Source organism: Mesoplodon mirus (genome assembly GCF_964341445.2).
Source record: "Mesoplodon mirus genome assembly, chromosome: 11".
Lineage (NCBI taxonomy): Eukaryota > Metazoa > Chordata > Mammalia > Artiodactyla > Ziphiidae > Mesoplodon > Mesoplodon mirus.
In genome coordinates, this window is record NC_138987.1 from 102335753 (window position 1) to 102359679 (window position 23927).

At 57.8% G+C, this 23927-nt stretch overlaps 1 protein-coding gene across 13 annotated transcripts in view; it reads right to left on the minus strand.

Moving 5' to 3' along the window:
* Positions 1 to 1810: 1810 nt before the first annotated feature.
* MICAL3 (microtubule associated monooxygenase, calponin and LIM domain containing 3) overlaps positions 1811 to 23927 on the minus strand; it is a 176446-nt gene continuing 154329 nt past the window's right edge. For 9 of the 13 annotated variants that reach the window (XM_082636853.1, XM_082636856.1, XM_082636855.1 and 6 more), the window contains 7 exons: positions 19912 to 20022; positions 18541 to 18634; positions 13984 to 14034; positions 11590 to 11655; positions 4723 to 4822; positions 4494 to 4567; positions 1811 to 4421 (listed from right to left, as the gene is read on the minus strand). In XM_082636853.1, coding sequence (XP_082492979.1) covers positions 4237 to 4421; positions 4494 to 4567; positions 4723 to 4822; positions 11590 to 11655; positions 13984 to 14034; positions 18541 to 18634; positions 19912 to 20022 — 681 coding nt within the window. In that variant the 3' untranslated portion in view covers positions 1811 to 4236. The remainder of the gene's footprint in view (positions 4422 to 4493; positions 4568 to 4722; positions 4823 to 11589; positions 11656 to 13983; positions 14035 to 18540; positions 18635 to 19911; positions 20023 to 23927) is intronic. The other 4 variants (XM_082636852.1, XM_082636854.1, XM_082636858.1 and 1 more) reach the window with 2 other exon arrangements.

Sequence of the window (23927 nt, forward strand, 5' to 3'; positions counted from 1 at the left end):
GATGCAGACTGACAGCCAGTTCGCGAGGGGTGACATCTCACATACTGAGGGCCGTGGGTCCCAGGCATGCAGTGGGAATCGGGCCGCGGGGCCCTGGGCCCTCCCGGCTCTAGACCAAGAGCCAGACCAGCAGAGGCCGGGAGAGCTCTTTCCAGCACCCAGGCCCCTCCAAGCTCCTCCTCTGTGCTCCCCACCTGGCCCACAGAACCCAGTGGGTCGAGGTGCGTTCAGAGGGTTCAGTCTGGGAGGCCAGGGAGGCCCAGTAACTTGCTTGGAGGCCGGGGGAGGTTGGCTGACGTGTAGGAGCCACCCCAGCCCTGGAGAAAGGTCTGACCCTGGGTGGGGGTGGACCAGCTCCCAACCTTCAAGGTACTTTCCCACCAAGACAGAGCCGAGGCTTTGGACCTCGAAGGACAGGCAGAGAGGTACCCCACCCCCCAGCCCCCGTCCCCAGTCCCCGCCCCCTCCCCACCCCCGCGCGCTCCTTCCCGCTGCTCCCTCTGCGTGAGGCAGACGCGGGTGCGGGGCCGAGGCGCCTCCCCGGCTCGCGTTGCCCTGGACACGCTGCGGGCGGCGGAAGCGGGTTGTTGAGTGACTTAGTGACCGGAAACCCCGAGAGGTCCGAGACCCTCAGCCAGCAGGGGCAGCGTGTGTGCACGTGTGCACCCCGGGCGCTCTCTCCACGTCTGTCCTGGAATCAGGGGCCTTCTCCACTGCCCCGCTGAAGTCCCAGCCGCAAGGCCACCTCAGGGAGGGGACATGGGCGTGGGGCTGCCACAAAACGCTCACTGCCAAGCCCGGCAGCCCCGGCCCCTGGGCACCGCACCGAATGGCCCACCCGAGGACGCTTCCTCCCTCCCCGCCGAGCCGCACTCAGCGAGTCGTCCGGGCAATACAACAGCCCGTTCTGTCCTTCCCATTTCCCGCTCCGGTTCCTAAGACGGGACCGTGGGGATCAGGGTTCAGGAGGGATTTCGGAGCCACGGACACGGGCTCTCGGACGAATGGTGGCAGCTGCAGGGCAGCCCTCCCTCAGTTGTCTGCCTGAAGCCACCGTCACCTCCTACCACGTGGGTGCCTGTGAACCACAGCCAAACCCTGCCTGTCTCCATCTCTGATCAAGGGGCCCCTCTGAGGAACAAAAGGGGGTCAGCACAGGTGGCACCAGCCCCACTGCCCCCACCAGGCACAGTCCCTGACCCAGACTTCCTTTGAGGAATCGAGGGCCACGCTGCTTGTTTTTCTACCCGATGCGCACGTGGTGCCGGAGGCTCTGGGACTCAGCTGGCCCAGCACTGACCCCGCCCGCTGCCGCCCAGAGGAAAGCCCTGTGCCTTTGGGATCAGCTCCACGGTGACAGAGGCCAGCCACACGCCCCGCGGCCAGCGCACGAGGAGGGCACCGGGGCCGCAACATCAGGGCTCCCAAGACCCTGTGCTCTGAATGTACTTGGGGAGGTGGATACATCTCATCGATTTAGGCCTGCAGGCTGCAGAGCCCCCAGCACTGGGCTGCCAGGGCCTCGGGGTCACCCTGATGAGGAGACCACTTCACAGAATGCGCGTCTCTCCGGGAGAGTCCTGGCGCTGCTTTGGAGGGCGGCCTCGTACACCCTGGGCGCTCCACACACTTTCTCAAGGGGTGTCAGCAGGTGGCCAGACCAGGACAACATGGACGAAAATAAAGTCGGCTGAGAAAGCACAAAGGTGGTATTCTTCAAACCCATACACACACTGACAGGGGCCACCGTGTGTGGACACCAACCCACCAAAGAGCGTGCCCTGGCTCATGCCAAGAATACACTCTGTACTTGTTTTACAAACTTTTATTGCGCATAAAATGGCCCATTCCCCTTTGTAGATCAGTTGTTACCACCTTTAAAATTGTTTTCTTTAAACTCTCTCCACTTTCTGCCCCACTGAAAAAATTCTGCTCTTTGAAAAGATAGAGGATAGTCTATCATTGCTGGTCAGAGCAGCTGGAGGACAGCTCCCGGGGCAAAGGCCAGAAGACGCCATCTGAGCAGGACTGGACCCCCAGGTGGAGCCGCTGGTGACCTCAGACTGAGGCGAGGTGCGCCGCCGCCTTGCCTCTGCTGGAGCTGAAGCCGGTTGTCCCTGCACGGGCCTTGGGCTTGGGCTTGCTCACGCCGTGGCATTTCAGAGAGATTTCCTTCTGCCCGGCCTTCAAGGGGACTTGACAGGAGCTGAGTGCATTTCCAGAGTTGGGAAACACTGCACGCAGTCCGTCAGCAGGGCACTACAACAACCTGCAAACTAGTGGTTACAACACGGGAGCGTTCAGAAGTGCTCCACTAGAACCTGAAGGCGCAGCCCTGCGGGAGGGAGTGGGGGAGCACTTCCGAGCTTCTCTGCAGCCTCCAGGCCGTCCTCGCTCCTGCAGGTGCAGCGTGCTTCCGCAGGGGCACGTGTCGTGTCCCTCCTGGCCACTCTGTAAACTTGTCCTCGTCCTGGGTGGGCAGAAGCTCGAGGGACGGGCCTGGTAGTTGCCGTGCACCAGGCCGGGGGGTGGGAAGGGTAGGCAAAGGCCACACAGGCGATGAATCCCGTCCCAAGCCCAATTTTATTGGAAGGCTGGGATTTAAGGATGGGATCTAGAACACCCTCCGCTCCCCCTTTTAAGAAAGGAGAATAGAAATGGAGGCTCTACCTCATCAAGCAAGAGGTGAAGGTCAGAGCCGCGAGGGCTGGAGCAGCGCGTGCCCTGGATTCGACGGCAGCTTTGGGACAGACCGAATAAGAAGACAGTTCTCTGCTCCTTTGCAGTGAGAATGACTCTGTTCAAGTTGAGGCACGATGTGGTTCCCCAAGGACGTCCCAAGGTCGGCGTGGACGCCCCTTGTCCTGCTCTGAGGCCTCTCCTCCCTGCACGCGGTCCTGCTCCACCAGGAGTCGGCTGGAGGGCCTCCGGGACTCGCCTGGCGCTGCCCTCACTCCTCTGTGGATGAGCACAGCCCCTGCAGAGTCTAACAGTGGCTCTGCAGGCTGGACACCGCCGGCCTCTGGCTGAGCCACGGCACGAGCTGGCTCCACGGTGCTTCCCGTCCAGTGCCTCCCCACGAAGAGGCGCTGGGCTGGAGCTGGGCCGGAGCTTGTGTGTGTGTGTGTGTGTGTGTGTGACCCCAACTGGAGTCCCCCAGTGTGCCGTCACTGCAGCTCCAGCTGGCTGGGTCTGGACCTCGCTGAGCAGGGTCCCACACGCTGGTGCAGCCGGCCTAAAACTTTCTTTAATAAACATGCTGTGGGAGGTGAGATCTCGGCACCAAAACGGAGGAAAAATGGGTTCTGCAGAGCTAGGATTCCAACAGGGAGGCCAAGAGGCATCTGTGCCTCATGGTGTGGCCTCCAGCAGCTCAAACGCATCCTTGACAAGCAAGCGGTGTAGACACGGACGCCCAGGGCCGGGCACAGGAGGACGGGCGCTGCACGCCAGGGCCCACACGGGGGTCTTGCTGACCTGAGGGCTCAGGTCAGCCCCACGATGAAAGAGTAATGAATGGAGTGACAGCGTGGTCAGCTGGGACCCACCTCCACACCCCTACCCAGGTGCCAGGCAATTAGTGTCCTGGTAAAGATATAAAAGTGAAGTTGCTTCTTTTCAAGTATTAAAAAAATAAGTTAATTGACAAAGAGGCCACGTCTCCCAGGCTGTCAGCTTCGTTCGGGGCAAACCCAGGAACGAGGCGAGGGGGACGGCCTCCCGCCCGCCACGAGGAGCCCGTGACAAGGAGGCCGGCCTGTGGTGGGGCCAGAAGAGGGTCTCCGCCCGACCCTGAAATCAGTATCTTCCAGTGTTGTGAATTAAAAGCAAATGCAGCAGCCTCAGGCCTCAGGCCACAGCCAGGAGAGGCCCGGAGTTGGCACTGGGCCCGTGGGGCGGGCCTCCTCAGCCCAGGATGAAGTCTGTGCTGGCCCCTTGGGCCTGGGGATAGGGGAGGAGCTGTGTCCCTCCGACCAGGCGTCCCCCCAGGATCCACGTTCCTCCATCTCCGCAGCAGGAGGGCAGGGAGGCCTCTTCGAGGAGGCTGAGCTACTGGACCGCCGTCTTCACTGGGGCTCCCACAGCTTGGCGCTTGACTGATTCTCAGAGCCACGAGGAGGTCTGAGTGCAAACTCCCAGGAGGCGCCAGGCCCACTTAGACCTCGGATCTGGGTGGTCTGGGAGCAGCCAGCCCGGGTCAGACGGATGCACAGACCAGCCAGGGCCGGGCGGCGCTCAGGACCAGTTCAGGCTGAAGCCCTTGGACAGCATGGCGGCCTCCAGGTCCTTGTCCTCCTCCTTCTCCCGGAGCCGCTGCTCCTCCAGCAGGGCCACCAGGGCGTCTCTCTGCTCCACCACCTCCAGCATCTCGTTCAGGATCCTCTTCTCCTCCGACAGCTCCTCCTCTGTCTTCAGGTGATCTGGGCAGAACCAAACACGTGAGTCCACAGGGCCAGAGGTAGCCGCCCCACCTGCCTCCCCACCCCTCCTACCTTCCATGGCCATCCGCTCGCGGAGCTCCTGCTGCAGCCGGCTCTGCCGGTCCTCCAGCTCCAGCTCCCGGGCGCTGGAGTTTCCGGGGATTTGGGGGGAAAACAAGCAAGTGACTGGTGGGGGGTGGCACGGTTCCGCGTCCCCTAAACCTGGAGGGGGCTGCGCTCCTGCTGTGACGGGCCCCGAGCCCACGCTCCCCCCGGCCGCCCCCGGCCCGAGCCCACTCACAAGATCATGAGCTCCGACTCGTAGCGCACCACGGCGTTCTTCTCCTGCACCAGCCGGAACCACTCCTGCATCAGCCCGGGGTCGTCCTTCTTCCCCATGCCTGCCGAGAGAGGGCGCGTCGGGCAGGCAGCGCCGCCGTCCCCAGCCCGGACTCGGCGACGGGGCAGATGTGCAGAGAGCCCAGCAGGGCGCTGCCTGACGCTCCCAGGCCAGGCCCAGTGTGCCTTCGGCCACGGGGACGCCCACCCCCAAGGGTCCCCAGCCTGCGCCTTCCTCTGTCCCTCCGGCCGGCCTCACGCCCCAGCCACCGGAGGCAGCTCGCCTGGACCTCTCCCGCTCGACCGCTTGCTTTCTCTTGGCCTGTTTTCGGTGCTGTGCCATCTAGCACGTATTTGGTACTTGCCAGGTACTAGGTCTGCTCTGAGGCCAGTGTAATGAAGAGGCAAACGGAGATTAAAAGGGCACTCGGCCCTCCTCTCCGGGGACGCTCACTACGGCACCTCCACAGGGTCCCTGCCCCGAGGCCTCCTCGTTTCTGATACCCTGACCAGGGAGGTGCCTCTCTCGATTTGTGGCTCCTCAGGCTTCCTGACAGGTGCTGCCGCAACCCCTGCATGGCAGACGCAGTACGTCCCTGGGAGGCGTGGGGACTCTCACCAGGGCAGGGAGACCGCAGGCTCCCCGCTCTGATCCAAGCCCAGCAGCAGCTTCTGGGGCTGGTGCCACCCACACTCGGCTGCCTGCACCCTACTCAGCTGACACCCGTCTCCAGCAGGAGCGGCCTGACCCCCTCAGTCTCAGCTGCAGCAGGAGGGAAGGAAGACCTTTCCAAGGAGCCACACCCCACGGAGAGGACACAAGGAAGCCCACGGCCATAGTGGGTCCTGTCCAGACGCAGAAGCCAGACTGCAGTGGCTCTTCACTATTTTCAGATTACAAGCCACTCGACAGTCTCAGGAAACCTGGGGACTCTCTTCCTGGGAAACTGCACGTGAACACGTCGAATAACTCTGCCAAGGACTCCAGGTGTTCATGGGCCCCACAAGTCCACCCACGGCTGGGCTAAGAGGCCAGGACGGGGAGGTCTCTCCAAGTGCCTCTGCTTTATGGGTCACTGGTCGGAAGTCCTCTCCCAGTAAAACCAAGCCCAGGAACACACGGGGTGGCTCTCAGGGACCCCGACCTCCCACCGCACGCAAGGGCAAGGGCCGCGTCTGCACTGCGCTGTCCTGGGTCCTGGCCGCTGCGGAGGGCGTGCTGGGCGCCGGGGCCGGAGCACTCCCGACCACCCGGCAGCCCCCATCCAGCTCCACACGTTCCTTCCTGAGCGGCTCTGCACAGGCCACCCGCGGGGCGTACGGGGAGTACGGGGCCCGGGGCAGGTAAGCTCTCTGGGCGCCAGGATGCCTCCTGAAGCGCTCGAGCCAGCTCCGGAGGGACGGCCGAGGTGGACGCAGCTGGTGGTGGTCAGCGGTGAGCGAGCGCCGGGGAGAGCAGAGGAAGGTTAGCGGGTTAGCCGTGGTCACACTCCCCGGCCCCGCCCGCATGCCTTGTCAACGACAATCACCACCACAAGGGACTGCAAACCAGACAAACTTAAAACACACACACTCAGCAAGACACAGGGCAGAGAAGTCTGCTTTTAGTGGTTTGGAAAGAACCGGGGCATCTGAGTGGAACAGGCTTTGTAAGGACAGTATTCCTCGACTTCACCAGCACAAATCGCTGCCACACGGGGCAGGGCTCCTCACCCGCGTCCCGGTCCCTCTATCTGCGGGACTGGAGGCTGAAAGGCCCGACCACGACTGGTGGCCTGGAACCGTGGATGCCTGCAGCCTGAGAGGCCCCCAGACCTGGACCTGCTCCCTGCCTGCACCCGCCCCCCAGCCCCCCAAGACAGTCGAAGGGATACTGTACCTTGTAAGGGACTGCCACATACTCAGGGGGTTTGTAACAGGGCTACCAGGTATCAGAAGAAGAAAGAGAAAGAGCTGGGTTTCGGGTCCCTGTTTGACTAGTGTAGCTACGGCCCCCCGAGAGGCGGTGGGGAGAAGGCTGGGGTTTACTTTACCTTCCTGGACACAGCAAGGGCAGAAGGAGAGAGGTCTACGTCGTGGAGTCCCGCCACTGGGCTCGACTTCAAAAAGGGCCAAACAAGGAGGAGGAGGCGAGACGGACAGAGAGGAGGGGGAGGCGGAAGTGGAGGGGGACAGGGAGAGGAGAAGTGAAAACAAGCAGAGGACAAAAAGCAAACGAAGTGAGAAAGGAACAACAGGAGGAAAAGAAAAAATACAAGAAATGGAAAAGCAGAAGCAAGGGAAATACGGTCTACAAATGAATTCAGTCCTTTATCCAGCACAGAGACTGAGCAGGAACAGCCCCGGGCCTGGGGAGGGCGGGCTCCCTCCTCCTGTGGTCCTTGCTGGGAGGGCGGGAGAGTTGGGAATGACCATCTGGGGGCCTTTTGGGTTTGGGGATCCCTCCGTGAAAACATCCAAAGTGCCAGCAGGCCTGCCCGCTGCCGTGGAGCAGCCAGGCCCGAGGGAGAGTTCTCATGTTACCACGTGGATGAATCTAAGGGCTGGGGGTGCTCTGGGCGCTGAATCCAAAGAGGAGCTCCCCACCATGGAGGCAGCGCCCAGCCTTTGACGGGCCTACAGGGCTGACACCGGTGATGCTCTGAGTCTGAGCCAGGGCTCGCTGGTCCAGCGCGCCCCACGGAGGCGGTCCCCACCGCCCGAATCCCTGTCCCCCCACAGCCAGGGAGAGCCGACCGCCCCTCTTCCTCTGCCCCTCCCTCTCCGCAGAGAGTCGACGCCACAGCCGGGGACACTGTCACACTGCGGACTGCACGACAGGACACGCCCAGAACTCACAGAAACAAAGCTGGGAAGTCGTGCAGAGGACATCTCTAGACTCGGGGCCTGGGGCTCTCAGGAGGGGGGACCGTCAGCAAGGGACCATCACAGAACCACACGGCACACGCAGGTGCCACGGCCCCACGTGGTAGGCAGGGCCTGGACCATTAGAAACAAGCTTGTTTCAGTGAATACAAGGGCCAAGCAGCCACGTGCTGGCTGAGAGGCCCTGTACTTCGCAACCGGGTGAGTGCAACTGACACGCTTTCTCTTTTAAGCTCTTCCCTGTGTTCTCCACAGGGCTTTGTGCATGAATCTGATATTGGGTGAAAATTCACGACTAAGGCCAGAGGCTGTGTGTGAGGTGGGTGTGCAGAGGCTGTGTGTGAGGTGGGTGTGCAGAGGCTGTGTGTGGTGGGTGTGCAGAGGCTGTGTGTGTGGTGGGTGTGCAGAGGCTGTGTGTGGGGGGGTGTGCAGAGGCTGTGTGTGGTGGGTGTGCAGAGGCTGTGTGTGTGGTGGGTGTGCAGAGGCTGTGTGTGGGGGGGTGTGCAGAGGCTGTGTGTGTGGTGGGTGTACAGAGGCTGTGTGTGTGGGGGTTGTGCAGAGGCTGTGTGTGTGGTGGGTGTGCAGAGGCTGTGTGTGGTGGGTGTGCAGAGGCTGTGTGAGGTGGGTGTGCAGAGGCTGTGTGTGAGGTGGGTGTGCAGAGGCTGTGTGTGGGGGTGCGCAGAGGCTGTGTGGGGGGTGTGCAGAGGCTGTGTGGGGGGGTGTGCAGAGGCTGTGTGTGAGGTGGGTGTGCAGAGGCTGTGTGAGGTGGGTGTGCAGAGGCTGTGTGTGTGGTGGGTGTACAGAGGCTGTGTGTATGGTGGGTGTGCAGAGGCTGTGTGTGGTGGGTGTGCAGAGGCTGTGTGTGTGGTGGGTGTGCAGAGGCTGTGTGTATTGTGGGTGTGCAGAGGCTGTGTGTGGTGGGTGTACAGAGGCTGTGTGGGGGTGTGTGCAGAGGCTGTGTGTGTGGTGGGTGTGCAGAGGCTGTGTGTGGTGGGTGTGCAGAGGCTGTGTGAGGTGGGTGTGCAGAGGCTGTGTGTGAGGTGGGTGTGCAGAGGCTGTGTGTGGGGGTGTGCAGAGGCTGTGTGGGGGTGTGTGCAGAGGCTGTGGGGGGGGTGTGCAGAGGCTGTGTGTGAGGTGGGTGTGCAGAGGCTGTGTGAGGTGGGTGTGCAGAGGCTGTGTGTGTGGTGGGTGTACAGAGGCTGTGTGTGTGGTGGGTGTGCAGAGGCTGTGTGTGGTGGGTGTGCAGAGGCTGTGTGTATGGTGGGTGTGCAGAGGCTGTGTGTGTGGGGGTGTGCAGAGGCTGTGTGTGGTGGGTGTGCAGAGGCTGTGTGCGAGGTGTGTGTGCAGTGGCTGTGTGCGTGTGGTGGGTGTGCAGAGTATGTGTGTATGGTGGGTGTGCAGGCGCTGTGTGTGTGGGGTGGGTGTGCAGAGGCTGTGTGTGAGGTGGGTGTGCAGAGGCTGTGTGTGTGGTGGGTGTGCAGAGTATGTGTGTATGGTGGGTGTGCAGAGGCTGTGTGTTTGTGTGTGTGTGTGTGGTACGTGTGCAGCGATCACATCCAGAGTTCCGAGTGGCGTGACCAGCTGGTCACTGGGGCAGGCGCGAGCCTCCTTTCTTACAAACACCCCCAACTTATAACGCATCTACATCCAACCTTCTCTGTCTAAAGGCTGGTGCTCAGGACACCTGGATATGTCCACAAACCACAGGGTCCCCACCTCTGACGCTCCCTGGGATAGATGTTAAATGCAAACAGGCTGCGGTGAAAGTGAACAGCATCCCTGCTTGTTAGCAAGGGACAGGGACATGACACACAACCACACACATCCGAAACAAGGAAGCACGTGCCGGCAGCACAGGTAAGAATGTGCTTCCCCTTCTGGACATCACAAAACACAGCATTCAGCCCCGTTTATGTAGACCACGTCCTCAGATGCCCTTCCAGCACAGAATACGGCATGAGATCACAGAACAGGACTCAGGACAGAAATTAGGAAAGCAGCACCCTCGTGACAACAGGCAGAGCAGATGTGAAATGGCCAGAGGCCATGAAGGGCGGGTTGTGACTCTCTTCCTTAGCCTTCCTGCGTGCTCTGATACTTCCATAATGTATACTTTATAATCAGAAAAAACACCCAATAAATACTGTTTTAAAAAGAAGAAACTGAAGGAAAAAACCAGCCAAACAAGGGGAGTTCCACCCCAGACCTGAACCTGAAACGAGCATGCAAGGGAGACATAGAGACGCTGGTTTGGAGCTAGTCTCTTGCCTCATTTGGAGACATGAGAGACACAGATTTGGTTCACCAGCTGTAGGGCAGAGAGGTCGTCACACTCATGGCAAATAGAAGTCGTTGACATTAGTTTCTGTATAACATCGGGGAGATGGGTTCCTGTCCGTGTGCATCACTCACTCTGACCCCAGCTGCCACCCAGAGCACCCAGAGCCCACGTGCCAGGTGCGGCCTTGCAGGGTGGCCGTCAGCACCCACCCTCCCCAACTTTGGGTCAGGCGACATGTGTCACTGAATTGGAAAAGCTGCAGATTATCATCGTGCAGCCAGGCACGTCTAATGGATTCCAGAGGGACGCGTGACGTGAGCAGTGCGTCAGAATTCAAACCACGGGCACCTGTGTGGCCTCCTCTGGCCCCTGCACTGGCCCCGGGGGCTGCCCAGCCAGACAGGCACGGCAGCTCTGCCGTCAAAGGAGGGACCGGAGGCTCAGAGGGTCTGAGGTGCGCAGCCTGACGAGGACCCGCCCTCGCTCTCCCGTTCCCAGCACAGAGGACCCTTCCTAGAGGACCGACAGAGGCTCCAGGCAAACCCAACAAAAGGACGCAGCTTGGAGGACAGGGGTCACACACAGAGCCCACTCGGGTGCCAGACCTGGAAGGGCCACCAAGCCACCTGCGCCCCGCCTAACGGAGAGGCCCAGAGAAGGCGAGTGGCCGGGCTGGGGACACGGTGAAGCGGGCCTGAAGCCAGGTTTCGTCTCCCTAAGTCGGGTGCTCTCCAGCGACTGCCTTGCCTCTCTGGTGGCCCGGGGCCGGTCCAGGACCCTGCAGGCTGTGGAACAGCGGGCAGCCATGACCAGTCCTGCGGCAACGCCCCCTCCACTTGTTCTTTCTCTGTATTTCCATCTCCCCTGCTTCCTCATAAAGGCTCTGCCTGCAGCACCACATCCTCCCTCCCACCCAGTCACCCCACTACAGGGAACGTCAGGGTAGCTGGAGACAGAGTGGCTGGTTTGCAAGCCGTAGGGCGGCATGCAGCATCTGACAGGGTGGAAGACAGAGAGCTGGGGAGATACCTTGTTAGGAAAACTCAGTACGGAACAAACCTCTAGACTGGGGAAAAACGAAGGGAAAAAGAATGCATGTGAAAACTGAGATCCAACACACACACACACACACGTGTGTACACACACAGGCTGGGACACGCACACACACAGGAATGCTGGGGAATCTCAAGGATTTAAAGTTCCTAAAGCAAAACCAGAGCCAGGCTAATGCTCAAACCGAACAGACCAGCCAAAAATCTGCCAGCATCAACTAAGGGGGGCAAACCGCACAGGGAGGCTCAGGACGGGGAGTGGGCAGGTAGGATGTGCTTCCCCGCCTTCCCACCACAACTCACAGCAACAACGAAAGCCCCTCCCCAGTCCTTTACACTACGTCTCTAAACCACTCATGTTCTTTCAATTTCCCCTTGAGACATACAAATCAAGAGGTGAGGTCTTTGAAAACTAGAAATCAGGTGTATGTATTTCAATTAATTTTTTTTTGGTCACACCACGCCGCATGTGGGATCTTAGCTCCCGGACCAGGGATCAAACCCACGCCCCCTGCATTGGAAGCACGGAGTCTTAACCAATGGACTGCGAGGGAAGTCCCCAGGTGCATATATTTCTAATTTAAAGTTCTCCAGAAGAGATGTTTTTATATGAAGATGTCCAGTAGCCTACCTTGGTCTAGTGCAGCAAGATTGGTGGCTGGGCAGGCAGGACGCTGCCTCTGTCCTTTAATGGGTCCTTTGAAATCACAGGATTCAGCTTTGCAAAAAGGGGATCTTTATACTCTGTGGCTCAGAAAGGGACTTTAAACAGATTTGGTGCCTTTAAAAGTTAGCTGAGAGCCACTGTAAGATCCCATGGAAGCAAGTCTGTGTGGCGGGCAGAGGCCGGGCAGGGATTTGGAGGCTGGCCTCCTCTTACCCACGCAGGAAGTAAGATTGGTGCTGGGTTTCCCTGTGGCTCTTTGGGGATGCAACAGTAGAGAAGCAATCAGATTCTACACTTCAGGCTCCAAATTTCAAAAGGGTGAAATTTCCCCAAATAATGAGATTACCAAGCGCTCTAAGAAAGAAACATCAGCAGGAACTGAAAAGGGGGCTGATTCTGGCATCCGTTCTCCCGGACTCTGTGGGCGGGCAGCAGCCTCTGCGTGCTGAGCAGAGCCCACCGAGGCTAGAGTTTACACAGAAATCACAGAGAACTGACAGAGCAGGAAGTGAATCGGGCAGCAGGGGTCATAAGGTGTTTAATGTAGGCCTTCATAATTCAGAGATACACTGAGTTCCTTTTTCTATTTATTTCATTTTCCCCTGGAATTTGTGGGAATTCTAAACCCAGAAGGCTAGAAGCTGAAGTCCAGGGACACAGAAATGGAAACAGCCATCTTATCACTCAAGCCAACAGGAGCAAAGAAAACAAAACTAGCCACGTGAGGTAATCAGTGTGGCGACAGTATTCGAGCTGCGAGGGAAGGGCGAACGTAATTGTAAAGAAACGGGTTCGACAGTTCCCAGTAGATTCTGAATTAAACAAAAACATACTTCTCACATTCGTTTGGAATCGACATAAACGTTCCCCAGGGGTGCCGGGAAGCGGTGGGAAGGGAGCCCAGGACGTTAGTCAGGGGTGGGGTCTGTGAGTTGGGGTGTAAGCATCAGCCCTTTTACAGCAGCAATGGCCACGAGGCGGCAGCACCTGGACACCAGAAGCTCGGGGCCCTGGAGGGCCGTGCAGAGCGGCGAGCCTTGGACATGGGTGAGAGAGCAGAGGCCAGCGACAGCCCCCCCCAAGGGGGCCGGGAGGCTGGGAGCCTCCTTACTGGTGGAGCCTCTCTAAGACCAGGGCTCTGTCTTGAGTCGCAATCAGAATCATGCTTTGGTTTTTAAATGAATGGGCCAAGAAGTGACTCTCTTAAAAGGATGGGATTACAGTAAAATATCAGAGAGAGTGATCTTTGTCCCCTCGTCTGTTTCAAGACCACTTTCAGGCATGGAGCCTGCATGGGGAGATGAAGAGGTCAGACCGCCTGACCCAGGACGCAGGACTCCAAGAAAGCGCTGGGCCCCGGAAGCCTCGGGAGCAGCCACCCGGCTTGGCTCCAGATACGAGGGCAGCCTTCCAGGAGAAAAGGTGCCCAAGGTCTAGAGGTGAGACTCAGGCCTTGGCTGTTTCTCTGATCTGACACAAATGGTGAGCTTTGTATGCAAGACAACAGATATACTGAGTTCCTTTGAGATGGCGGTTCCACTTTAGAAGGCGTGAGAATGGCCTGGAAGGTTTGTTAAAGCAGGTAACCAGGCCTCACCTCCAGGGCTCCTGTCTCAGAAGGTCTGGGGCGGGGCCTGAGAACCTGCACTTCTAACAGGCCCCCAGGGGGTGGTGCCAGTGCTGCCACTCCAGGGGCCATACACGGAGGACCACTGCCTGGGACTTTTCCTGTCTTTGTTGAAAAGAGCTGCAGAGTAGGTCCCTGGACAGAGCAAGGAGGGAGGAACATTCTCAGAGGCAATGGGTCAACACAGCCTCAAGTCTGGTGAATCTGGGCAGAAATCACCGAGACACCACTCCCAGGCACCTGGACCTCTCAGGGGGGGCCCGAGCGCGCCCTGACGGAGATCAGTGGAGGCCGAGCTCTCTGTGTGTTCGGTTCCCCAGTGTGGCTGGCAGTGAGCTTCCTGGGGGGAGTGCGAGGGACGTGCTTCGAGGGGAGGTCATTGTAGAGTGTGTGTATGCGTGCGTGTTGAGTGTGTCCGTGTAGGTTCCTACCGTCAAACAACCAAACGACATTAGTGGGGCCAGAGTGAAGATTTGTGGTTGACAGGCTGGGGTAGGTGAACTTTTATTTATAAAACATTAAAATAACCCCGGGCAGCAAAAGCTATCTCGGGTCTCCCCCTGGAGCACATACGGGCAGGGGGAGGGTCGGGCATTGCTCCCTTTGAGCTGGAAAAGGGCCTGTGCTTTTGCCATCTGCTGGTTATCAGGATGACTTCTTGCTGTTTGTGAGCAGGTGCGGGGGAGGGGGGCATCAGCAGGGTTAGTTCAGCAACAGGGCTGCATACATACCACCCAGACGCAAGTCGATGAGGTCAGTGTAATAAGACTCTCCCCAATAGTCTACAACAAGGAATCGGTGAAGAGAGTTACTGCATCAGATAACCCTCCGGTCCCCCCGAGCCTTGAGCAATGAACGGCGTGAAGCATAAGAAACACCCAGAGACGCAGCAGGAGGGGAACAGGCAGCAGCTGGAAAGCATGTGTCCTCCCAAGTGCCCCCCTGCCCCCCCACGTGCACACTGTAGCCACAGACCTCTGGATGCAAGGGGCGGTCACAGAAAACCACAGGTGACTGCACTGACAGAAAGCGATCGGCCAGGACAGAAGCCTTGGCTTGGTCGGGAATCCTGCTGGGACTCAACCTCATCTAACTAAGATTTTAAAAAACTCAAGGGCAGATCAAAGGCTACGAACCTCCCTAATTTCCGAATATTAGAAGCCCCAGGCTAGGGGCTGAAGGCGAAACGTGAACACCCTAAAAAAGCTGTGTCAGGAACCAGCCCTCAGCTTGCCTTCTCCACGCCGACCCCAGCAGAAGCAGAAGCACTTCTGCTGGACGGTCTGAGATGAAGGAGGCCCTGTTTCTTCTGCGTTCAGGCCCCCAAGGTCTCCAGCCCCTCTAAAAGCAGGCAACGGGCGGCAACGTATTCTTGTTCATCATACTCCAGGACCCCGACACAGGCGCTGTGAGTGAGGGTGGCCCCCCAGGGCCGTAACGCACACAGAGCGGAGTCGGCTGCGGTTCGCTACCCTTTCCTCCACAACTCACAATCTGACAGCTGGTCCTGGCAGCCTCTGGCTCCACACGAGGGCTCCTCCTTCCAAAACACACACACTGGAAAACAGACTGAGGCTGATCCAGTGGGTTCCAGAGACAAAGAGGGCTTCCCAGCTGCCCCAGAGCAGAAACCTCACGAGTCTCAGTCTATCCAAGGCTCTGAAGCTAAACTTGCCATGCAGATATACGTGAGACTCAGAACTATGCAAGCCTTCTCTGGAAGGCAGCTAGGCCACCAGTCTGACCCCTCAGAAAGCCCAACGGGTGAGACCAAATGAGACCGAATGGCCAGTTCAGGGAAGGAGCTGACCAGCACTGCTCAGCCCGAATGGCCTTGTCAAAGGCTCGGCTGCGAGCAGACTAGCAGAAGGGATGGGACACAGGAGCCCAAGAGACGGCACAGCTGAGCCTCCAAGACGACCTCTGCCAGGTGGGGACAGAGCCCCAGGGCTTCTGACAAGAGGGAGTGTGCCCTAGGAAGTGATGTGCTTAAAAGAAAAAGAGTGAAGTACTGGGTTCCTGTGTCGAGTGTTTCCCAAATGCATTGTGGGAATCTCCCAACGGAGGTACCACAGCCCGTCTTTGAAACAGTAGACGTGTATTTGGACAGAAGTTCTGGGAAGCTTAGCAGACTCTGGACCACAATTGTGGTTTCAACCTGCTCTCTGGAAGCTTCAGGCTCTTCAAGTGCTGTTCCGGGGTCTCCCAAATACCCGATTCACAACTACTTTTAACTCATCAAAAAACTTAAACACGGCTTCCCTGGTGGCGCAGTGGTTAAGAATCCTCCTGCCAATGCAAGGGACACAGGTTCCATCCCTGGCCCGGGAAGATCCCACATGCCACAGAGCAACTTAGCCCACACGCCACAACTACTGGGCCTGTGAGGCACAACTACTGAAGCCCGCGCGCCTAGATAGAGCCCATGCTCCGCAAGAGAGGCCACAGCAATGAGAAGCCCGCGCACCACAACGAAGAGTAGCCCCCACTCGCCGCAACTACAGAAAGCCTGTGCGCAGCAACGAAGACCCAACACAGCCAAAAGTAAAAAACAAATTAAAAAAAAAAAACCTTAAACAGGACACACCACGTTCGAATCTTTGATCCGCCAATGTGTAACCCACTGAAGCCCATCAACGTGTGAATCTGTGCTGCAGGTAAACTCGCTTCTGTGAGGCCCCAGGACCAGGTCTCTTCTGCCCTGTGTGTGTGTCTGCCCTGCCTGTGACGCGTGGGAAAACGACACTTCACTCATCAACTTCAGTCCTGGCCTGCTAGCAGTCTCACTCTCGGAGTGTCCTGCCAGGGTGGTCCTCCAGGTGCAAGGTGGCCCTCCAGGTGCTAAGGTGGTCCTCCAGGTGCAGGGTGGTCCTCCAGGTGCAAGGTGGCCCTCCAGGTGCTAAGGTGGTCCTCCAGGTGCAGGGTGGTCCTCCAGGTACCAGGGTGGCCCTCCAGGTGCCAAGGTGGTCCTCCAGGTGCAGGGTGGTCCTCCAGGTGCCAGGGTGGTCCTCCAGGTGCCAGGGTGGTCCTCCAGGTACCAGGGTGGCCCTCCAGGTGCCAGGGTGGTCCTCCAGGTGCAGGGTGGTCCTCCAGGTGCCAGGGTGGCCCTCCAGGTGCAGGGTGGTCCTCCAGGTGCAGGGTGGTCCTCCAGGTACCAGGGTGGCCCTCCAGGTGCAAGGTGGCCCTCCAGGTGCCACAACACATAGCACACCCGGTTCTGGACCCACTGTATGTTTGGGAGCACGTAGCTGAGATCCCTTCTTCATAAGGAGTCTGAACTGCAGTCGGATCTGTAGTGAGTCCACTGAGAGAGCAACTCCGACTTTAAGCTGCAGACGCCCAGGCCATTCTCACTGTGCACGTCCTGAGATTCCCACGGCTGTATTTGACCTGCCTCCACCTCTGTGCATCAGGTGCCCACCCTGCGTCCAGGGCTGGACTGGACATGGAGGGTATTAACCCTGCAGCTCTCCACAACCTGCACTTTCAAATTTGTGTTTATTAATATTTAAGAGTAATTTTTTTTGCATTAAACTTGAACTCGTAATTTGTCTTGTAAAAAAGCATTCTTCTGCCGATTAAAAAAAAAGCTTGAAAACCACTGACTTAGACAAAATCCTGGTTGTATGTATTTACAAAAAGGTAATTATGTAAACGACTAGTAAGCGGAATTTCAGCAAAATCCCAGGTCAATCTTCAGCGGTCCCTTTTCTCTGGCCCCTTGGCGGGCAGCAGACTGAGGAATGCAGCCTGCTGCGGAAGTGCTGAGGAGCCGCCATGGACAAACCACAGGGCAGCTGACAGACACCTGGATGCCAGGCGGAACCATGAACGCTGGGTGTGCATCTGGACCTCAGAGCCCTGTGGAGCACACGGGCACTTACGCAAACTGTGACCCCTCTCCACCTCGGCAGGAGGGATCTGAGGGTCCAGGGTCCTCCTGGCATCTTCTGCAAGAAGAGAGAGCAGAGATGGCAGGGCCCACGGGTCCCCGTTCCCACTGCTTGCAGGGCTGCTCCATCCAGGTTGTCAGGCTTGACCGAGGAGGCCGGGTCAGGGCATGCAGGGTGGGGGCCCTGCCGGGTGAATCTGAGTCCCTGCTCCCGGGCACAGGGGCTGGCTCGCCTCCTGAGTCAAGTTCTCACATTTCATCTGGTGGCACTGTGAGTCCAGCATCAGGCACAAGACATCACAACCTCATCTTCTTGCCTTGTGTCCTGTCTTCACCTGAAGATCACCGAGTCGACTGCTAGCTGCATTCCGTGGCCGTGAAGGGTCAGGACGGGAGACCTCCTCTGTGCCTGACCCCCGTCCTCCAGAACCCCACGAACGCATCCCGACACCAGCCGCTCACTCGGAGGCCAACCTCTGGTCAGTCTTCCAGCAAGGTGAGAGGCAGCGACAGGCCGCGTTCGTGGCTGCCTCTTCCTGATTTGCCTTCAGTTTACCCTCAGCCCAAAGCCCGGAGGACCCGCCCCCGCTCCCGAGGAAAACCACGTCAGCACCTGTCCTCATTCCTGGTCCCACGACTCTAGTGCTGACCCTGGAGGCCCGTGCTCTCTACAAAGGGATGGAGGCTCCAGATTCGGGGACTTGGGAAGGCAGGGAGGAATCACTTGTGCCTGGGTTGGGGCTACAGCTGGGGCTGGCCCAGTGGTTTCAAGGTCCTGAACCAAGAGGGCCTCCTGGGCCCTCGGCACCTCTTTGCTCCCTGAGCCCCACTGTGCTGGGCCCACCCACAGGCTCTGGGGACAGTGGTGTGACTGCACTGCTCCCACGGCTCTGCCCCAGGAAGGGCAGTCACCGCACACGGCTCTCACAGCCGCTTCCCAGGGTCTGCTCTGCTTGGGCTCTGCCCTGAGTGCGCAGCCTCCAGGACAGAGCCTGGGCCACCCGGGGCACCAGCTCCACCCGTTGGGGCGGGGGGCGGGGGTGGCCTGCACGAGCAGTTCTGTGATGGTTCCTTGTGCACAGCCTGCCCCGTTCCAGTCACTGTCTTCTCAAGGAAAAGATGGGGAGGAGGGAGCAGAGAGGAGGCCCAAGGCGTCAGCAGCAGATGATGGGCCGAGGGGACGGCCAGCCCTGAGACTGGGCGGGGCAGCCCCGGATGCACGGGCCTTTCTCCTCCTTTGCTTAACAGAAGCCCCGGCTCTCTGTGACGAGGGGACCAGAGAGAGAACCCTGCTGGAGACTAGCTGACTCCCAGGGGCGGGACAGGAACTAGCCTCCCGCGGGGCTGGGTGGGCTTTCCTTGGGGGTCCCCCGTCCGCCAGGAGCCCAGCCGGTACCTGCTTCCCCTCGCAGCGCCTTCTCCACGGCGACGCCCCTCTCCTCCAGCTGGCGCTGCTTCTCCTCCACCTGCTCCAGCTGACGCTGGATGATCTGTGAGCGACACAACAGCGTGAAGGAGGGAGAAGGGCGAAGCGGGCGGGTGCCCAGAGCGCCGCACGAGCGCACGGGGGTGCAACACCCCAGCGGGGCTCGTGAGAGTCTCAAACAGATCCTTCTCCGACAAGATTAAAACTGCCCAGTGCAGACTTGCGCTTGCTGGGGTCAGGGGTTGGGGTGAGGGACCGGGAGTTTGGGGTTAGTGGCTGTAAACTATTAGATGTAGGATGGATGAACACCGAGGTCCTGATGTACAGCACAGGGAATCACAGCCAATCTGCTGGGATAAACCATCATGGAAAAGAGTATAAAAGGAACATATACATGTAGATGACTGAATCCCTTCGCTGCACAGCAGAGATTAGCACAACATCGTAAACCACCTCTACCCCAATGAGAAAACGTGGCTCCACTCTGCACAGAGCAAGGCTTCTCAGGGATGACTGACACCCGGGAGGACCTCCCACCCCGAAGCAGCGGCAGGGACATATCTTCACACAGAAAATGAAATAAAATCCAGGGATCCGGTCATGCAGGGAATGCAGATCCAGAGTAACGTCCAGGGAAAGGACGAGAAGGCTGGTTTTGGAAAATCAGAGGAATACCTTTGCTGGGAATGGATTTGCTGTTAATGTTTCTTCCTGTTGTAGAGCTTTTGATTATTGTCCTCATCTTTATGAACGCAACTATATACATACGATTTCATTAAAAAACCACATTGTATTCAGGTATCTTTTAATATTTCGCATTAAAAAATTATTTTTTGTTAAAAAAAAAATCTGGGGGCTTCCCTGGTGGCGCAGTGGTTGAGGGTCCGCCTGCCGATGCAGGGGACACAGGTTCATGCCCCGGTCTGGGAAGATCCCACATGCCGCGGAGCGGCTGGGCCCGTGAGCCACGGCCACTGAGCCTGCACGTCCGGAGCCTGTGCTCCGCAACGGGAGAGGCCACAGCGGAGAGAGGCCCGTGTACCGCAAAAAAAAAAAAAAAAAATCTGGAAGGCCTGGGACCCTGAGGACAGCTCCAACCTCTAAATCCCATGCGCGTCGGAGGCCAGCCAGTCACAGCTGCCTCTTGCTAACAGCTCTGACAAACGCAGGAGCTGGCTTTACAGTGGTTCTTCCAGAGCTAGGGATCTAGGAGACTCAAAGCTGGGCCCCTCCCTTTCCGGCATCCAGCGCCCCCCGCGAGGCTTCTGCAGTTGCACGGAGTGGCGGGCCTGCTCGCCTCCTCTCCCGCCCTCCTGTGGGTGCGGACTCCCCGCGGCTCACCTGGGCGCGGTGCAGCCGCTTCAGCTCCTCCTGCTTGGCCTGCCTCCGAGCTGCTTTCTGCACGCGCCGGGTCAGCTTGGTGTTCAGCTCCTCCTCCGTGTAAGTCCTCGGCTGCAGGGGACGGTAGGGGTTTATTCAGTCAGGGTCACGGAGGCTGCAGGGTAGGCGGGGGCGAGGTGTGCGCAGACGCCCAGACCCTCGGCCTGGCAGGAGCTCCACGGGCCAGGGGGCACCCGGAAATCCACGGGAGACGCTCCCATGGGGCAGGGACAGGAGGCTGGCTGCACAATGACTGCTGGGCAGTTAGGACAGGAGGGTGGGGTGCCTTTACTGCTGAGATCACCTGTTTCCCATGTAAGGACGTCTGCTCTTCTTTAAGACAGTGGGGGTGAACATCTTGATCAAATGTTTTCCCCAAGCCTCTTGCTTGTAGGGGGCACACAGGGAAAAGAAAAAGAAAACCCAGGATCCTTCTACTTTTTTGTTTGGTATCAAAAGCCAGTTTTTTCAGATGAACACTACTTGCAAGGTTGTTTGAAGAAGTCACGCCTGAAGGAAACAGGGGTGCTTCTATTTTAAGTCTGAGCGAACCCAAACCAACTAATGCAGCTGGAAGAAGGGTGCCGGTGAACCTGGACAGATCAGGGGTCTGCACACCACGAGGAGGGAGGACGTGCTCCGGCAGGGCTGTGGGGCTGTCAACAACGGAGGGGCGCCCAGCCAGACAGCACAGCTGCACCTGCGAACGTGGCGTGGAGGGCACAGCAAGTGTCGGGCACAGTGGGTGAATGCGGGCGACACTGAGGGACACCTTCTTTACTGCCTCCAACAAAACGAAAAAGGAGCCTTTGCAGACTTTAAAGGAGCTTCCGAAGTTAACTCAGGAGTTTATCCTGGTAATCTTTACTCTAAGAGTTCCAGTGCTAGTGGAGAGCCACCACTTAAGGACCGTCTCGGGACTCCCCGAGCATGTACCCTGTAGGTCACGGAGCCAAGGGCTCAAAAACTCCCCGTTCCTGTGGCGCTCAGGCCCAGAGGGGCCTCCCTGTCCCCACCAGGGATACTGCAGGCAGTCAGCGTGGCCTCTTCTCACCCACTGAGCCTAGAACAGAGTTGCTTGGCAGCCCCATTAAATAGCTCAAAGGCAGGAAGGGAGCGAGAGAGGCAGCCGCTTCTCCCAGGTCAGGGCCTCCCGGAGGCCACACCTGGCCATGTGTGCACATCCTGCCTCAAGCCAGAGTGAAGAAGGTTTTCATTATCAGAACAAGGCAGTTAAAAAGGAGGGGAGCAAAAGCACCACATGGCCCCCCAGCCTGCAACAAGCAAGGCACCTCCCCGTCCTTGTCCGTTGCCACCGTCCACGCGTGCCCGGACACGGTTAGCAAGGGTTCGGCTGCCGGGCCGGGCGGGGCTGCAGAAGGCCTTCCCACAGGGACAGGACACGGAGTTTGATGCACATCATGTCCTGAACATAAACCGACTTTTAAAGGGACGTGATGGAGAACAAAGCAGAACGGCAATAATAACAACGATCAAAAATTAAAAACAGAACCCAGAAATGGAGCAAAATCAGCTACAAGTTTAAAACAAACATGCACGACTAAAACGCATGATGGCTCTTGCCGTGTCAGCCAGGACGGCTGCGTGCATGCTGGGAGTGAGACGCCAGCAGCGCCACCTCAGTGAACCCGCCTGAGTGAGGCCAGGGGTCACTCTTCTGCCGAGAAGTCAGTGCCTCCTTCACTGGCCCCAAACTTCCTGTGCTCTGTCCTTAGTCCCCTTGTGTGAAAAGTAACCACAAGGTCACAGGAGCTCTTTCTCTGTGCAAGTTCAGACTCCTCTCTCTGGCCGAACACTGCAGGGTGATGGCTGAGGGCAGTTGGTGGGAGACCCGGGTAGACTGCCTGTCACCCAAGTTCTCTGTCCTGCTGGTGTCCCTGAACAGGCCCCAGCAGCCCTGGGAGGGGGTGGCCATCTCCTGATTATACACCAGGAAAGGGACCTAAATGGCACGAATAACAGACTTCCACCAGGGATACTGCAGGCAGTCAGCGTGGCCTCTTCTCACCCACTGAGCCTAGAACAGAGTTGCTTGGCAGCCCCATTAAATAGCTCAAAGGCAGGAAGGGAGCGAGAGAGGGGCAGCCGCTTCTCCCAGGTCAGGGCCTACCGGAGGCCACACCTGGCCATGTGTACACATCCTGCCTCAAGCCAGAGTGAAGAAGGTTTTCATTATCAGAACAAGGCAGTTAAAAAGGAGACAGGTAATTTCCCCATGTGGCACGTGAAAAAATCCAAAGGAACTAGTAACTACAGCCTGAGGACCAGCACTTATCTATTAAATTAAACGGGGTGACTGAAGGGCCAAAACAACCTTAAGAAAGAAGAATGGAGCTGAAGGAATCAGGCTCCCTGACTTCAGACTATACTACAAAGCTACAGTAATCAAGACAGTATGGTACTGGCACAAAAACAGACACATAGATCAATGGAAAAGGATAGAAAGCCCAGAGATAAACCCATGCACCTGTGGTCAACTAATCTATGACAAAGGAGGCAAGGATATACAATGGAGAAAAAACAGTCTCTTCAATAAGCAATGCTGGGAAAACTGGGCAGCTACATGTAAAAGAATGAAATTAGAACCTTCTCTAACACCATACACAAAAATAAACTCAAGGGCCTCCCTGGTGGCACAGTGCTTAAGAATCTGCCTGCCAATGCTGGGGACGTAGGTTCGAGCCCTGGTCTGGGAAGATCCCACATGCCACAGAGCAACTAAGCCCATGTGCCACAACTACTGAGCCTGAGCTCTAGAGCCCGCGAGCCACAACTACTGAGCCCCCATGCCTAAAGCCCGTGCTCCGCAGCAAGAGAAGCCACTGCAATGAGAAGCCCATGCACCGCAATGAAGAGTAGCCCCCACTAGCCGCAGCTAGAGAAAGCCCGCAAGCAGCAACGAAGACACAACACAGCCAAAAATAAATAAAATAAATAAATTTATTTAAAATATGGCAGGGCTTCCCTGGTGGCGCAGTGGTTGAGAGTCCGCCTGCCAATGCAGGGGACACGGGTTCATGCCCCGGTCCGGGAAGATCCCACATGCCGCGGAGCGGCTGGGCCCGTGAGCCATGGCCGCTGAGCCTGCGCGTCCGGAGCCTGTGCTCCGCAACGGGAGAGGCCACAGCAGTGAGAGGCCCGCGTACCACAAAAAAAAATAAAATAAAATAAAAATAAATCTCTTGGGCTTCCCTGGTGGCGCAGTGGTTGAGAGTCCGCCTGCCAATGCAGGGGACACGGGTTCGTGCCCCGGTCCGGGAGGATCCCGTATGCCGCGGAGCGGCTGGGCCTGTGAGCCATGGCCGCTGAGCCTGCGCGTCCGGAGCCTGTGCTCCGCAACGGGAGAGGCCACAGCAGTGAGAGGCCCGCGTACCGCAACAACAACAACAACAAAAGGCGTTTTTTACGGAAGTAGAACAAAAAGTCTCAAAATCTGTGTGGAGACACAAAAGACCCCAAAGAGCCAAAGCAGTCTTGAGGGAACACAACGGAGCTGGAGGAAGCAGGCTCCCTGGCTTCAGACCATACCACAAAGCTACAGTAATCAAGACAGTGTGGTACTGGCACAAAAACAGACACATAGATCAATGGAACAGGATAGAAAGCCCAGAGATAAACCCACGCACATATGGTCACCTTATCTTTGATAAAGGAGGCCAGAATATACAGTGGAGAAAAGACAGCCTCTTCAATAAGTGGTGCTGGGAAAACTGGACAGGGACATGTAAAAGAATGAAATTAGAACACTCCCTATCACCATACACAAAAATAAACTCAAAATGGATTAGAGACCTAAATGTAAGACCATACAGTATAAAACTCTTAGAGGAAAACATAGGAAGAACACTCTTTGACATAAATCCCAGCAAGATCCTTTTTGACCCACCTCCTAGAGTAATGGAAATAAAAACAAAAATAAACAAATGGGACCTGGTGAAACTTAAAAGCTTTTGCAA